This window comes from Onychostoma macrolepis, chromosome 24, assembly GCF_012432095.1.
Source record: "Onychostoma macrolepis isolate SWU-2019 chromosome 24, ASM1243209v1, whole genome shotgun sequence".
Lineage (NCBI taxonomy): Eukaryota > Metazoa > Chordata > Actinopteri > Cypriniformes > Cyprinidae > Onychostoma > Onychostoma macrolepis.
The window spans coordinates 22,226,757-22,244,629 of NC_081178.1; the positions used below are offsets into that span (position 1 = coordinate 22,226,757).

General features: G+C 36.8%; 1 protein-coding gene across 2 annotated transcripts in view; it reads left to right on the plus strand.

The window, feature by feature from the left end:
* dipk2ab (divergent protein kinase domain 2Ab) overlaps window positions 1–17,873 on the plus strand; it is a 38,497-nt gene that overhangs the window by 7,070 nt on the left and 13,554 nt on the right. Inside the window, exon 2 of one of the 2 annotated variants that reach the window (XM_058765758.1) lies at window positions 2,776–3,655. The exons of the other annotated variant lie outside the window; for it this stretch is intronic. Within the exon in view, the coding sequence (XP_058621741.1) occupies window positions 3,002–3,655 (654 nt within the window). The 5' untranslated portion in view covers window positions 2,776–3,001. The remainder of the gene's footprint in view (window positions 1–2,775; window positions 3,656–17,873) is intronic. 2 annotated transcript variants of the gene reach the window in all.

Genomic DNA, 17,873 nt, shown 5'->3' on the forward strand with positions numbered 1-17,873 from the left:
GGGCTGAGAAGCTAGAGATTACTTTATCAATCAAGAGTTAATGGGATTGTGAAATGTGTCCATTACATACATTTGGAATAACATGCAACGATTAAAGTAAACAATGTAAAATTATTAAAGTAAAATCATTTTAATTATTTATTTATTTATTTTAAATTTTAATTTTTAACTTCTGTTTTATGGGTTTAACAAAGCGAGATAAATCTCCCCCTGGAACTGCAGAAGAACCCCCTGGGGCACACGTACAAACAGTTTGGGATTATTGTTCTAGTGTGTTGAAGGCTTTTAGTGGCCTTCAGCTTGAAATATGAGAAGCTGATCATTTACCGGAGTGATTTAAACCATTTGGAAGGGCTTATAAGGATGTTTGAGAAAAGTAAAATCTAATTCTGCTGTCATTTTCGGTTTGCATGATTCTTGATCTGAATCATACCCCCACAGGCTTATCCTACTGAAGTCTGAAATGAGCCCTATAAATGTCAAAGTGAAAGAATCAGCAGGAACCTTTGCAAAATGCTTTCGTTTTCCCCACCAAACCTTTCAACATGTCATTCATTTAAAAGAGGCCCCTGCATCCTGAAATATTATGATTGAGTTTCCGTGACTGTGGGTGGACATGGACCTGACTGCTGGAGCGAGAACTCCTTAATCTGGTGCAGTGTGAAGCAGGCAGCGCGTGCAGTGAAGCTTGTTTGCTTTCGCTCTGCCAATCTGTACTCAAACCAACGGCAGTGCATCACGTAGACCAAGGCTTTTCTTGACTGCCTCATTTTTCCTGAAGAGAAATGTGCTCAGTTTATCTTTGTCTCTGCTCAGTGAGTGAAAAAACAGGATGTCATTCTGTTAAATGGCACGCAGAGATCATATCGTGTTCAGTTGTTTTATGAACGTTCAGTAAATCTAGTCCTCTGTAATAGGCAGTATGCACATTCTTCTTATCAAGATCTGTGTTAGCCCTCTTGCTTTTGCCGCATTCCAAATGAATTATTTCCCAGGTGTTCAAACCTTAATTGCTATTATATTTATGTACTATAAATCAGTCTTTCCCTATAGTTATGTTTTGTCCTCATTGGAGACTGCAGTTTTATCCAGCCAATGTTCTTACACATGGAACATACAAAACCATGTTACATGTCCAAAACACGTTTGTACTTTTCATTCATAACTGTGATGTAAAATAAAGTCTATGGGCTTCAATAGGTCCCACTCAGCACAAGAAAGAACATTGTGCTTGTCAGATAATTTCATGGGATTTTTAAGCGTATTTTGCTTAATAAAAATGTAGCCTATTTTTAGGACCATTGAGATGTTTCACATCGGCAGTAGAACTTTTGCATTGATTAGTCTTACATTAACTTTTGATGAGAATCTAATGAGAATTGCAAAAACGTGGGCATCTGGGCAGTGCAGATTTGTAGGAAAAATGTTCTTAATTGTCAGCTGTCAAAAAGCAACTCTTAATGGTCCTAAAAATATTCCAAATATAATTTATTTGTCTTTTTTTATTTCGATGTGAAATATGACCAGGACATGGTTTAGTGAGGTTTGCCATTTAACACCACTGTCGGATAAGGGCTTTGCAGGACTGATATGAGTTATCATTTCTGGTTCTCTCTTCCACCCCCCAGCAACTCGGATCTCACTAGGTCAATTAAAATGCACAGAAATTCGTCAACATGCTCGCTAATCACACTGAAACGTCTACTAATGAGCACAGCCCTCGAAAGCCATTGCTTTTAATAGGCATGGTGTAATGAGCTTTAATTGAAAATGGCCCATTTGCATGGTAAGCGGCCATATAAAGAATTTGGTGCTATGGGTCTGATTTTCTGCATGGAAACTGTATTTGGGTGGTAATAGCCTGTTTTACCATAGTCTAAAAGTGACTGAGAGTATTAGGACAGCAACATTTTCAGGTGTCCGCCTCATATGCCTCATTTGCATGACTGCTGATGTGCTTTCTGTATCAGGGACACCCCTGCGTCAGATACATTCACACGGTGCTCTGTACGGCACTGTTTCACCTCCCCACATTACCTTAGTGACACCAGGCTTTTTCAAAGAGGAATCTTCAAAGAAAGATTAAAACTTACCAGGGCAACTCTGATCAAAGGTTAAACTACGCTCAGCACGACTCTTCTGGTAATACACAGAGGAGCGCCTCCATTTGAGAGAAGAAAGAGTCTCACTTTATTTGCAGGTGATGGAAACAATCACAGATCATCTGCTTTTGTTTTTGACAAGCAGTATGGTAAACTGTTTCTGTAACATACTTTGTTTCAGAGGTGCCATATTTTTCTTAATGTTTGTTCACTTTTTAAAACACTCTTTTTAAAGTACTTTTGCCTCAGTTTTTTAAACTAACTTTTTTTTAATTTTAATTATTATTATTATTTTTTTTTTTTTATCTGTAGTTGTTAGGAGCTATTCTGAGGGAAATATGAGCCAGCACAGTCTGGTACAGAGTGTCTCACCGTTTATTGGTCTGGCAGAAATTCATCTCGTTACAGTTCGGAAAGCAATGCATTCGCTCAAATGACCTGAACATTTCCAATTTGTTAAACATTTCAAAACAACACACAATCTTGGTTTTGCTTAGAGGTTTATACCCTGGGAAAGAAGAAATTTCAGGCTGGGAGAAATGGAAAGTATCTGTTCAAATAGTGTGAAGTTGTCCGTAATAGGAAATTGGCATATTCTTTGTTCCATGCTGTAGCGCTGGTAAAATGCAACTTAATATAATATGTTTGTTCTTTTTTGTGTGCTTCTTTGCAGGCCAGCTTTTATATGCATCGGCACTGTGCACTCCAGAACAATGCAAGAATGTCTTAGCCCAGCGAACACTTGCAAGGGGGGACTCTGCTAGTTTTTCCCCCTATGGGAACTCCAGGTGATGAGTCAGCACTAGTGATGGAGATCCATTGAGTCCTGTCCCTGACACTATTCATTGCCCTTTCCCCCTTTACCCTTTACCCCTGCCCTGCCTGGCTAGTGCACGAACATGCTGCGCTTCCTCCCACTCAAGCTTGGCCGTTTGTACCGGTGTCTGAAGCTTCTCTTTGTCATTGGGCTGTTTGTCATCCTGCTGATGAACACACACAACCTCTTCGCCTCTTTCCAAAAGAATGAACTCACCGACCGAAGGTTCATCAACCTCAACAAGTGCCCAGCCTGCTTTGGCACCAGTTGGTGTCGCAAGTTCATGAATGGACAAATATCCTTCGAGACATGGGGTCGTCTTCGCTTCCTGGATGTCTTCAATGTGAAAAATGTTTTCTTTGCCCAGTACGGGGAGCCACGTGAGGGTACGCGGAGGATTGTACTCAAGCGTTTGGGCTCTAATCAAGAGCTTACTGATATTGACCAGAAGATCTGCAAGCGTGCAACGGGTCGACCTCGTTGTGATCTTATCCAGGCCATGTACAAGACTGAGTTTGCCCGACTTAATGGGGACGTCAGACTCCTAACCCCAGACGTTGTGGAAGGCTGGTCAGACCTTGTTCATTGTCCGTCCCAAAGACTGCTGGACAGAATAGTCAGGAGGTACGCTGAGACAAAGGACTCTGGAAGCTTCCTCCTCAAGAACCTTAAGGACACAGAAAGGATGCAGCTGTTGATGACCTTGGCTTTCAATCCAGAACCCTTAGTACTTCAGGTAGGCTTTTTTGTGTTGTCTACTAACCCATCTCTCTCTGACAGACTCCCTGGGCCTGTAATATATCGTCTGAGTTATAAAAGCCAGATCATAACGTATGCTCTTGAATTGCCCTTGATAATTCCTCCAGTGGAATAGAACCTGTCAGTTTGGTGGGCTGCAAATAGGCTAAAAAATGCCGCTGTAAATTATAGGGTGTGCTACTTTCCCTGCGCCTCTGTTTCCATTCCTGGCTGTGTCGTTTGCAAGCCACAATTCTCGAGTTTGAAGTCCTGCCCCTGTAATCTTGAAGGACCTCAATCGGGAAGTGTTTAATTGCAGCCTTATAAGCCAAAGCTGATGGATTTGTCTTGCCTTAATGCATATTTTAAAGATTTTTGAATTATTTAAAAACTTAATGGTCATTACGTTTTTATTTCTTAAACTGTGTTTATCGCCTTAAGAGCTTGAAGATATTGCAAAAGCTGCCTTACAGAATAGGCTGGTTTCCTATCAGTACAGTTATAATGTATCTAATGAAACACTGTACTGTTTTTGCCCTCATTCCAGTGTATTTTCTCCTAACAATACCATGCTACTTGCCATCCTGACATGGCAATGATAATAAGGGCCACTATCTGACCAATTTTCAATACTGATTTACAATTGGACGATCGATTTCAATTTCACTTGTCATTGACCGCAGCTGGTAAATGCCCAGAACAACAAAAGAACACAAGGCCTGTGAAGACATTCGGTGTCTTTCTGACCTCTAATCTATCACAAGGTCCTGACACCCTCTGGCATTTGCTAAACAAAGGGGAGATCAGCCCAATCTATAAAATCTGATTAGTTGTGTGTGGTCCCTGTCATTCCGCGCCCTCCTCTTTTGTCTCTCTATTTGTTTTTCACTCTCTGTTGCTTCTTCTGCAGTGCCTCTCTTTCTGCCATCCAGATAAAGTTTGTAATGTCATTACATATCAGTTCAAAGTACCCTGTGATTTATTATCCAATCCTCCGGTCCACTTTCAGGACCTCTTCTCCTTCTGTCTATCTGTGATTCTGCCCATCATTATTCTCTTTGAGCTGTCCCTGCATGTTTTCCAGTGCTCATAAATAGTTCATTCTGTGCTGAACTTGTGAACCATTGGCATGGGAAATCCCTTCCCCCTGGGAGTACTCTGGATAACCTGAACTCTCAGAGGAGCTTCCGGGAGACCCTGAAGGGTGGTTTAGTGCCTTTGGCTGTTCCTTACACACACACACACACACACACACACAAAAACCCTGTAATATTTCAGGAACAGAAGGAAATGAGTGGTTGTGCACCAACTCATAAAGAATTGATGGCATTTATGCTTAGTGTATACCAATTCAGGGAAGGTGCTCTTGTTGTTTTAGACTTTCTGTGAAAGGCTAGACTTTCATTGTTGTGAATCTTGCCGTGCTAGAAACTACTGCGGTGGCACAGTGATGGTATCAGATCGTAATTATTATATATTTAATCATTTATGCATAAGTTTGAGGAAGCTTCTTTAAAATAGTTTGGCAACGCACAATTTCAAACTTGCTAAACTACAGGAAGTCTACTCCTAAAAAGGTACTTTGATTCTTTAAAATCTACTAACGAAAAGTAACTACTACATTGAAACTATTTATGTGAGCAATATTCCGATGTATTTACCTTCAGTTCGGGTGCCAGCATTAAACAGAGACATGTTAACTACATACAATGAATAAAATTAGAATCTAGTCTCTGGAACTTCACAGACCTGCGTACTGCACAATAAAAAAAGACAGTTTATGAGAGTGTTTGATTATTTCCTCTCTTGGTTGTAAAGCTTGTTTAAATGCAATTTATAAACGAACGTCAGTGCGAATTTTTGTTGTGTCGCATTGCTAATTTTAATAAGTTCCTTGTTAATAGGATAGCTACATTACACAAATTATTTTAAGTAGCCAAGCTATTGCCATTTTTCTGACAAATTTAGTTACATACCTACACTGTGCATGTATAGTAGTATTTACTGTATGTGCTCTTCTAAGGTACTTTAAATAATACCACAAAATTAGCATCCTTCCAAGTCCAAAAAATAAAAAAATTCCAGAGTACTCCTGTGGTAAATGTCAATTTAACATAGCAGTATTATAGTGCTTTCTGGTACTTCTCTCTTTATGTTGTGCATATTTTTGTACTGTAATTAAGCCATCCATAATCACCTAATTTTCTGAGAATGAATTCAAGCAGAACTAGTTTTTCTCTCACAAAACTTGTCACTCCCACTTCTTTTACTCTGTATTTTTGTAAAATACCATGACGCCATTCACCGCTGCTTCAGTTTCCAATCTACTGTGAGGTTTCTGGCAGGAAAGCGGCCCTTCCTCTCAGCTGTGTGAGAAAACCGGCCTGTTTTTGTCAGTGGAAACCAATCCTCAGCGCTGTTGTAAGGTTGGCCCACAACATGCTCCCCTTTTCTGTCCGCTGAATTCACCGTGCTGCAAGTCACGTGTAAAGCAATTCGTCCCAAAGGAATAAATATTTTTAGAAAGCAATATGATGGCCAGAAATAATGAATCGCATATACGAAAGGCCTTTGTTTTAAAAGGCCCACAATCCTGCCATGAAATGCTGAAGCCAACCATTGTATTTATTTTACACACTTCATATAAACAGTAAAATTTTCCTCTTTCAAGCAGCCAAATTTTAACCTTTAAAGCTGCATTATGCTTTGTTCTCTGCTGATTTCTTGAATAAGTTGAGGATATTCTGTGACCCACATTCTTTTCAGAGATGGTTATTAATTCACACTTTCATGAGCTGACGTTCCCTGCATTTTATCTTCTGTCTGTGAAGCTGTGATGCATGAGGTCATGTTCAATTGATGTAGAGGCTGGTTTAGGTGACCTTGCTCAAATTTAGCCAGGAGCATGGTACTTTGTTAACAGCCCCAGCGTTAGCATAGGCTCTGCCTGCTCAGCCAGCTTGACAACAGGACATGACAGGCCTGTGGGGTTAACGCAGTCAAGGGTGCAGTGCTTGCCTCCAGAATGGCTGCTTGTCGAGACGCTCCTCCCTGCACCTGACATAGTTTGTGAGTTCAGCTGGAGAAAAAATGGCAAAACGGTACTTCTGAAAGCCCCCCCCCTGGATTGTGGAGTCAAATGAGGGCAGGGTTTTGATAAAGTAAGATAGCATTAAGTAAAAACTGCATTAAAGGGTTTCGAACACAGCCAGTCAATTGCCAATTAGCAGATGATGTTTAAGCCACTGCATTTGCACATTGTTTGCTGAATGTGTATTGTAAACCATAACGGTAATCCCGTTCAGATTCTTCATGGAGAAGTTAGGTTTTAAACATTGATGTGTGTCTGTGTAAGCTGTAAGTCTGTATTTTTCCTTCTCTTCCCTCTCTTCTACCATTGTTATAAGTTTTTGCAAGCTAGGTAGGTAATGTTAGGTAATTTAGACGTGAATAAGAATTCCATTTAAACAAGGAGCAAAATTGCATTAGATATTAAGACTTCTTTTCAGGAAATATATCTTGCATTAAGTTTATTTTCTTACCTTTTAGCAAAGACTAAATTTAGTGAGGTTTATGCTCAAAACAACAACAAAAACTACTGTAACTACGTTGTAGCCTTCAGTTGAGGTTATTCAGTAAAAAGACAACCAAGACCGTTTCAAGAACATCATGTGCAGATAACATCATGTGTGCTGCTTTATGGGATGAGTCAGTTTTCATAAGCACACGGTCTGTTTTTTTTTTTTTGGTGGTTCTTTAAATTCAAGGATGATGCCCTTGCAGAAAATGAATGCCAAGTTATTTTTCTGCTCTGTTGGTCACTGGTGCCTCCCACACTTTTGCAATCCTGTCAGCTAATAAAACTCACACCTTCTAAATGGATATGTAGTCTGTCTAGTGCAGCGTTTCCCAGTCCCTGTCCTGCATATTTCTTATGTATCTCTTATCACGTACGACGTTTGTTCTATTCGACCGTAAGTGCCCTGCGAAGTGGACATCACCGGATATTCCGCTGGACTGGGATTGGGAAACGCTGGTCTAGTGTATGGTGGTCCAACTCCACAACAAGAAACAGATGTCTGCTCACCACCTCACGCCATTTTGCAAGTGTCTCTCAGAGGTGTTTCATAAGGTGACCTATTCACATTTTAGAGGTAACATTAAGGTGTACTACATAACTTGTTACATCATTTTATTTAGTACAGCTAAGAGGGGTTTTATTTGAGTGTACACAGATTGGTTAATTTATAGTGGGACATAATCTATTTCCAAAATTATATCTCATCAAAACAATTTTTGGTATAGGGAGAAAAAAAAAAAAAAAAACATTGGCAGTTCTACATTGGCAGGAACTGTCCATTCATTCTAGCCACATGAAACAAAATAACATTACACATACACTTTAGATAAGTTTAATTTTAATTTGCCTGAAATGTGCTTAATTTTAGAATAATATTTCCCTTAACTCTGTCTGCTGCTGTCTTGGATGAAGCTTGTCACACTTTTTAGTGCACACTATACAAAACATGCTTTGTGTCTGAAGTGCTCAAAAAATCCCTACAAATTGAATCTTATAGAAAATACCCAGTTGTATTTCAAAACAGATCGTAGTTTATTTGCAAAATTATCTTATTTACACATGAAATTAAACCTTTTAGGACTTTTTTTTGCGAACTGTACATTTTCATTAAAATATTTATCCAACAAATTCTTCTATTTGTTAAATAAATAAATAAAAATCTCATTACTGTAATTAGGGTTGGGAATCGAAAATCAATTCCGATTCAAGAATCGGATACTTAAGGTCAGGAATCATATAATTGTTGTCAAATTAAGATTTCAGTTCCGTCTATCGATTCCTATACATTCCTATTTTTTATTTTTTTTTCCTTCATCTGTGAGGACCAGACCTAGCGATCTGCCAGGACCTTGCTCGCTAATCGAAGCACTTGTTGCAAGAGACATGTTGCAAGAGAGGTGTCACCACCAACATGACAAAGCACTTTAATTAAATAGATCCTTAAAGATCGCGAACACGATTCAAACACTAATGTGTTTCTATTCCTAAATTACAATGATACGTCTGTTTCATTCCTCAACCTTTGACGTGTGCGATCAATGTTGTGATCAGTTGTTTCGTCCGTGCAGCGTACGATCACACCAGTGTGTTTTGAACATTTAAAATTTGCGTTCGCACTGCTGCTGACCTAAAGAGAGCAGCTGTCATCTGTCATGAATGAAACAGCTTCACAGTCTTTTCAACCACACAGTATCATTATTTCTGTTACAAATAGGGATGCATGATATTATCGGACTGATATCGGAATCAGCCGATAATGGCTTTAAATGTAAATATCGGCATCGGCCCGATATGAAAAATTATGCGACATGTCTTGCCAATTAGAGGAATACATTAACTCGCATGTGTTCAGGGTCCTAATGCCCGCTCAGTAAGGAGTTTTAATTCCATAGGGGGTGCTGTTGGCCAACTTCTAATAACATGAAAGTAAAATACACAAATAACATTTAGACTGTTTCTGATTAAATAAAGCAGTAATTGATGTCAGAAAATCATGAGTATGTTTTGATTTAAAGGTCAGAAGCTATAGCTTACATGAATAAAAAAACAAAAAAAATCACAAACACGACACTTGTAAATTCAATAATTTTATATATAACTACAACTACGACTTTTCCCTCAATAAATTCCTAATTTGCTTCTTATTAATCGTTAGTAAGGTAGTTGTTAAGTTTAGGTATTGGGTAGGATTAGGGATGTAGAATAAGGCATTAATATTTTAAAAGATTAAATAAACGATTTTGCTTTAGACCATCAACAAATGTTAAATCTTAAATTACAATGTTAAGGTTACTACTGCATCTTTCTGAAAAATAAATGCAGAGATTAATATATAGTTTATTTATAGATATTTTCAATGTACTGTCATTATAAAATAACTTCATTATTGTTTATTTAATTCTAACAAATATGTTCTTGTTAAAAAATAACCAAAATTACAATTAATTAGCTTATAATTTCCACACAGGAGAGACTTGGTGTTGTTTCCAAACAAAAGGAAATGTATCGGTATCGGCATCGGCTATCGGCTATCGGTCAAAATGAGATGAAATATATCAGCGTATTGGATATCGTGCATCCCTATTATTTAATCACATTGGAATCGAAACTGGGAATCGAAAAGAATCAGAATCCATAAGCGGAATCGGAATTGATCAAATTCAAACGATACCCGACCCTAACTGTAATACTAGTAATGACTACACATGATGCAGCTGCTACCTAGTAGACTCATTACTGTAATATAGTATTGAAAATAATCCTTTCCAGACAAAAAGCATAAATTAAAGGAAGTACAATAAATACTAAAAGTTTCAACTGATTATTTTTTTTTTCTGTTTGTTCGAACTTTTTTTTTTTTTGCCAATGTATTAATAATCAGTATTACTACTGTATAATATTAAAGTGTAGTTAGAGAAAGAGAAATATCCCTGTGAAAAAAATTATAAAATAAATTGTGTTTTATTTCTTATATACCCCAAAATGAAAATTCTATCATAATTAGCTTTAGCTGAACCCAAAAGTAGATGTTTTGAAGAATGTTGGTAGCCAAACAGTTGGTAGCTGTTTACTTCCATAGTCCTTTCTTTCTTTTTCTTTCTCTTTCTTTCTCTTTCTTTCTTTCTTTCTTTCTTTCCATACTATGAAAGTCAGTGGCTACTATCTGGTTACCAATATTACTGTTTGGTTACCAGTGTTCTTCAAAATATCATCTTTTGTTCAACAACTGAAAGACGTTCATGCAGGTTTGACAACTTGAAGATGATTAAATTGCATAATTTTCATTTTTTTTTTAATGAACTATATACAGTATGCCTTTTTAAAGACCTTGCTTCTGCTTGTTCAAAAATAGACCAGTAGACTGAGTATACAGAACAAAACCTTCAGCACTTTATCTCCCCTTCTCTTCACTCGTTCTTGTGCTCAGCTGGTGGATTGGTGGTCTGTAATCTGGGATGGGATGCAGAGAGGGAGATTTTGGGGGAAGGGGTGGAGAAAAGTCTGCCAAGCTGTAGAATAAGCATGGCACCCCGCAGGGATGAGTTCTCTCTGTAGACTGACTCTGTTTTAAAATTTAATGGCCAAGCAAAATGCCAGATGGGGGCTGTTCTGCTTCCACGCCTGCGTGGCGGACCGCAGGTCAAAGACAGGGTTTGAGGGAAAAGGGCAGTCATTTAATGTGAAGAACAAAACAACTTGCGTTTAGTTCTTCCTCAACAGCCCTTTAAATTGGCTTATCAGACTGTGTAATATGTTTCACAGCCTGTGAGAGGATATTTTCATCCACATTGCTTTTTTTTCTTCACATTTACTGTAGCATTTCGTCACTCACTCTTCATCTGAATCGGTGCTAGATGCTTGTCCTGACGTGTTTGTCACTGATCCCAGGGATTGACGACTGGAGAAAATGTGCAGAATTTCACCACACCTTGGCAGAGCGTTTTAAATGAGAAAGGCGGTTAATGACGGTTATACCTGAAACACTGGGAGGGATGACTGCTATTTACTGTTGTCTATAATGTGTAATGTTTGAGCCTCCGTTTAGGGCTGCAGTTAACATCTATTTGGGTAAACGCACACATCTGCATGCCAAGGTAATGGGATCCCTAATTCTAAAACTCATCCCCCACCCTACCAGACTGGAATATGCTGTAAACTGCATTGTGCATACATGTTTTGCAAGCAACATAAATATCATTAAACTTTCATTATATTATAGTAGATGTTTTACCAGTTCCAAATTTTTCCTTTTTTTCCCCCATCAGATAATCAGCTAATGTCTTTTACTGCAGCTCTAAAGCCATATTTGGCTCAATAACAATTGTGTCGAGAACTATATGACCATGACAGATTTCAACTTGGCGGATCTGACAGTATTTATGGACCCATGGACCTTTCCCGATATATAAAGTTCATCAAAGTTGCCCTAAGACCTGTTTTCAGATGGCAATCAGCAATGTATTGCCTGTGATTATGAAAGCGATATTCCGTAGCTTGTCAGTGAACTACGGCTCTGTGTATTAAATGCCGCTCCATCTGAAAACCGGTGATGGGGATTTACTACTAATCACAGAACCGGCTTTACTGATGAGATGCACATGATCATCGCATTCGATTATTTGCACAGCCCTTGTATATACACTCAAAAGTGGCAAGTGTCAAATGCAGAATTGGACAAGCATGGGGAAAACAAATGGAACAGTAAAACTTCTCAGAAATGTTCACTTTGATTAGTTTGTGCAAGCATGTTGTCCAATAACGTGTATCATACTTTGTCTATGCCAAAAAAAGTAAGATTTGTTATCAGTGGACTTTTAAAAATTGCTTTGCTTCATAAAAATATCAGTTAGTATTTTTTTTTTTTTTTTCTTAATTTGGTATAGTCAAGTAAATTTTACATAAAATACAGTGTCATTTTCAGTAATCAAGAATCACCGACAGCTTATCTTGCGCATGAAATCACCCACATACCAACCAAACAGTGATAACCCAAAACAATAATATACAACGATTCATAGCAATAGATCTTAGGTGCCAAAGCTGTTTTGGATCTGTTCGCCTGAATCCCTCTGTAACTGGCACAGATTTGCTGACAATTGCCATAGTATCGCAAATAAATAATTTACAGAGAGTTACGTATGTATATCAAACATTTTCTTATGTAAGCCTTATGTTACACCTCAAATGAAAAAGGAATTTATAGTAATGTCAATATTTAGTCCATTCGTGAGTTCATTCTCTCAAATGGTTTGGGTATGCAAAGCTTATAGACAGAGCGCTGCTGTGATATGGTATCAGCATATTTCGCACCTGTTTTCAAAGGGTTTTGCTTGGGGCTAGACGATATGAGCAAAAATTCATATCTCAGTATTTTTTGGCTGGTTTGCGGTAGACGGTATATATCTCGGTATTTTCTACGCTTTTGTAATCATGTCACGTAGTGTAACCATAGGCATATATTAAGTTAAAAAAGGGTTAAAATCACATTACATTGTAACATTGCAGTCTAAAAACAAAAAAATTAGAAGTTAAATTTACTAAACTAAAAATGAAAATGATAAAAAAAAAGCACAGACTAATTGAGTAAAAAGGTTTTGATTACCCCATTATAGTCACTTTACAGTTAGTGCTATCATACAAACACACTTACTTGTAGGTTTAAAATTCTAAATATGTCACATTTATTGTTTATTGACTACAAATATTTGAGCAAAATGTATATTTTAGTCAGAATTATAGCGCTCCTATTACATTGCGCTCACTGTTTGGCGCGCGGCGGCGCTCGTTCGTTCAATAAAGTCTGTGAAGTTTAGCGGAGAATCGCAAAGCAAAAGCTCATGCACTTCTGACAGCAAAATGGAAATATTTCCATGGCTTTCTAACATTTACAGATGAATAATATACCTGTGAAATGTAAGTTATGCATTTAGAAAAACAGCACATCTCAAACACATTAAACCGCGTGAATCTCTGTCAGCGGCACAGCCTTTCTATCAGAGCCGTTTTAAACTGAAACAAAACTATAGGTTTCCATATCTTACAAGTTTTTTTTAAAGCCCTTCATATAACGTTTGTCACATGTTTTGAAAAAATTGTATTATGCACTTTATTCGCAGTAGCTCAGTCTTTGTCCTCCGCTATATTTTTCATACGCGCTAGTTTCAAACTGTAATGTTCTAATGATCATGCTAAAATCTGCTATTGGCACATTTTTATTATACAAGTGTGTTTTAAAAAGAATTCTGGCTGACACAGGAAGAGGTTTAAACTAGAGCAATGAAATAGTGGGACCATATTATTTGTTAGGGTTGTTTTAATGGTTTAGCAGGTGTTGGTTGACAGAACAGCAGCATTACAAGACAATCAGACAAGCCAATAACAATAATTTTGTGATGGAAATTTTACTGGGCCAACAAATTAATTCTGTGACTGATCCAGTACAGGACAAGATGAAGCACTAACAAGAACATCTGCTTAATGATGTCCGTGCCATGCTGTTAAATTAAACACCAGCACATATTTTCAGCCAATTTCACCTTTGACATTTTTACCTATATTTGCATTTCATACGGAATAATTAAAAGGCATGTTAGTCACGTATCATAGGGCCATCTCAATCTTCAGTACACACTCTCTAACCGTATCTGACTAATTCAAAGATTCCAGTGTCTCTCATGAGAGCCAATCATATTTTGTAGGTGCTGTGGATTCTACATAGCTGCCCAGCAATTACCTTGTTTAACAAAGTTTATTAAATGCAGAATATCGTAATTGGAGTTCCACAGGAATGGTGGATTGAATGACAATTCTCAATTAAACTAAAATACTCATGCATTCTGTTAATACTATCATTCAGATAATAAAATATTAATTAAAATATATTTTTGACAAAAACAAATCCCAACATAAAGGTTCTCTAAATATATTTAGAAAAGGTACTTGCATTTAAAAATAAGTTTCTTAGTCTGTCACAACATTTATCCTGTAAGAAGAAAGTCAACTAGGCTCAAAAATATGGTCTTATTTTCCATCATATATAAATAAAGTTTGTATAATTAAGTTATTATTAAATTAAATAATGTACACAAACAAAAAAACATTAAAAATCGTACTGTTCAAAAACTGTTTTTTTTTTTGTCTCTTTTGCTCACCAAGCCTGCCAAGAGACCAAGCCTGGATTTATTTGATCCAAAGTACAGCAAAAACAGTAACATTTTGAAATGTGTATATATATTTATTATTATTATTATTATTTTAATAATAATAATAATAATAATGTTTTCTATTTGAATACATTTTGAAATGTAATTTATTCCTGTGATTTCAAAGCTGAATTTTTAGCGTCATTACTCCATTCACATGATCCTTCAGAAATCATTCTAATATTCATTCTAAAAAATATTAATATGAAAACAGCTAAGTAGATTTTTTTTTTTTTTTTCTTTCAGGTTTCTTTGAATAGAAAGTTCAGAAGAACAACATCAATATACAGTCAATCTTTTGTAACATTAGAATTATATAAACATCATATGTCTTTATAATCACTTTTGATCAATTGAAAGAATCCTTGCTGAATAAAAATATTACTTTATATACCCCCCAATAAAAAATAAAATTATATATATATATATATATATATACACACACACATACACTGACTCCAAGAATGTTCATTACATGAATGATTTCAATAAAATACAGTAAATGTTAAACCTCAACAAATATTTTATAAACATTATTATTTTAGTTCAGATTTTTACGCTCCCTTTTTCTGTTGCACTCTGTGGTTAATGCACATATGCACTCAGTGATTTAATGAAGTCTTTGATGTTTAATAGGGTCTCGCTTACTGCCAGGATAAACCTTTTTGAAAAACAGTAATACTCTTTTGAATTTACAGATAAGAATATAAACAAATGTCACACACTATGGAAAAACAACTCTGAAGCACATTAAATGACACACATTCTATCACATTAAAAAAAAAAAAAAGTCGTATTTGGGTGAACTGTCTCTGTATATTAGTACAAATTGTAGTTATCTGACAAAGCTTGTCAAAGAAACACAATTCTCGCACACTTTTTTTTTTTTTTTTTTTTTTTTTTTTCATCTTTACATGTGTGGGGTCAGATTGCAGAAATCGCATTGATTAACAATAGTCTTAGCAAATTGTTATCTGACCCAAAGATCCACTCTTACAAACACAAGCACACAAAAGAGCTGCTCTCATGTGAGATGCTGTTTGGAAGGGCATGACATTGTAAAAACTGCAGGTTTACTCTTTTCATCCTCTCCTCTGGAGGAAAGCCATTTGTCTGAGGCTGTTTCATTTTCAGCAGGGTGAGATTCTCTAGAGATCTGCTGGGTGCATGGTTTGTCTCTTATTCTCTCTTCCTTATGTTATCTTTTTTCATCCTCCCGGTTTGACCATTTTTATGATTTATTAAATGACATTTAGCCGAAATAAAACTTACACAAGTCACAAATACTTAATACCTTATTTATTATGTTGTTATTAGTTATATGTAGCTATATTCTAAATGCCATTGTGGTTACAGTTATTAACAGGACTGTGATTAAAATTGGGATTGGTATTCCTGTTGGTTTTACAAGATTTGAATTAGGCTCCTGAGTTGCACATTTCAAAACCCATTGAAATAAACAAGACAATACTGTATATAGGTTCAATTAAGTTGCATGTATAACATTTGGTATAGAAAATAAATAATTAAGTAGCTGCTACTAAATGTAAATTAAATGACGTTATCAAAATTGATTAAAGGGGTCATATGATGTTGCTAAAAAGAACATTATTTTGTGTATTTGGTGTAACGCAATGTGTCTATGCGGTTTAAGGTTAAAAAAACACATTATTTTCCACATACTGTACATTATTGTTGCTCCTTTATGCCCTGCCTTTCTGAAATGCGCCGATTTTTACAAAGCTTATCGTTCTGAGAAGCGAGGCGTGCTCTGATTGGCCAGCTGTCCAGTGTGTTGTGTTGGTCCAAATACCTCAAGCGTGAGACGGAAATGTTATGCCCCTTACCGTATTGTGATGCCGTGTCCCGGCGCGCGACACAAAAACAATAAAACCCATTATAAATGAGGCATTTGTTGCATCCAGTGGGGACATAATTACTGATTATAATGACTTATACTGACTTTTTACGTGCCGCGTAAACATTACCATGTCTGCATTTGTGATCGGAGAAACGACAAACAACAAGCACTACTCTACACTGCTCAAAACACACTTTTGAATAGTCAGTGGCAAATTCTTTAAATATGAAAACATACTTACAAGCGCCAGACTGTCCTTGCAAAGTTGGAATTGCCCCACTTTATAAAAATAGTCTTTGAGCATAGCTGGCAGGCTACTCCCAGGTTCAGGAAACAGTCCTCCGTAAAATGTGCTGCACACTCTCGAATATTGGATTGAACTGTTCTGGAACAGTGTTGTAAATACAACTTAACCACTGATTTCTAGTTGTGTCATCTTTTGGAAGCCAAAACTAAGTAGTTTCACTTTCACAATGAAACACAGCGTCTCCAGGACATGGCGGCACCAGCGGCAGCAACAATACTACAGCGAGAATAGAAGTCCCACCCTCTTTCATTGCGTATGCGTTTAGGCGGTGTTTTGCAAATCTCCCCACCCATGACGTAGACGTGGGGGTATTTTTGAATGAGCCGTTTTAGGGGGGCATGGTTGAGTCTTAACTTTTATAAAGAACACCTCTTTGGTTTTGAGACTTTAGTCTTTGCAACTTCAGGATCTTATCTATGCACAAACAGCTTGAAACTAGGGCTGCACGATATTGGGAAAATATGCGATATGCGATACTGTTGTTGAATATTGCGATAACGATATTTCCCTAGAGAAATCTTTTTTTATTTTTTTGATATTTTTTAAAAATCATTTATTTATGTAATGATCATGCTAAAATAAACAGTTAATAGATATTCTTCTGATCTAATTAAATCTAATTCAGGCTAAAAAAAAAAAAAAACTGTCAAGGAAAGTGCAAACATTTAGACTTTAAAACATTATGAATGACTGAAAAACTGAGCAGATATTCTGATTTCTGGTTTGCTGTTACCATAGACCTGCAAACACAAAATGCATTACTCTCAAACATTGCTTTTTATTCACATGTAACCATACAATCATCAAGAGCATCTTAAAACAAGATAATCTTTTAAACAAAATATTTTCTTGCCTTGCCTGTTTTTTTTTAAATAAAAATAAATATTATTAAATTATTAAATTCTTTGCTCACGGTGTTAACAGGCATCATGTCTTTAGCTAAAAAGCGTGTGATAGCATCTGTTAATTCCTTGTGGCATTTCGACATTTTTCCGTAAGGCGTCGCATTTGTAAAACTTTGATCGATTGTTGTCTGTACATTTTCGGAAGTCTTCATATAGCTCCCTGTGGTTGTGTTCCAGATGACGGTGGAGATTAGTTGTATTTCCTCTCGACGTGACCACAGTTTTTCGGCACGACTTACACAGTACCTGCATTTGTGACACGTCTTCTCTCTTGAAGCCAAAATACCGCCATATTTCAGACGTGCAGTTCTTTTTAGGCACAAGTTCTTCGCTGCTGTTATTTTCCTCGCTTGTCTCTACT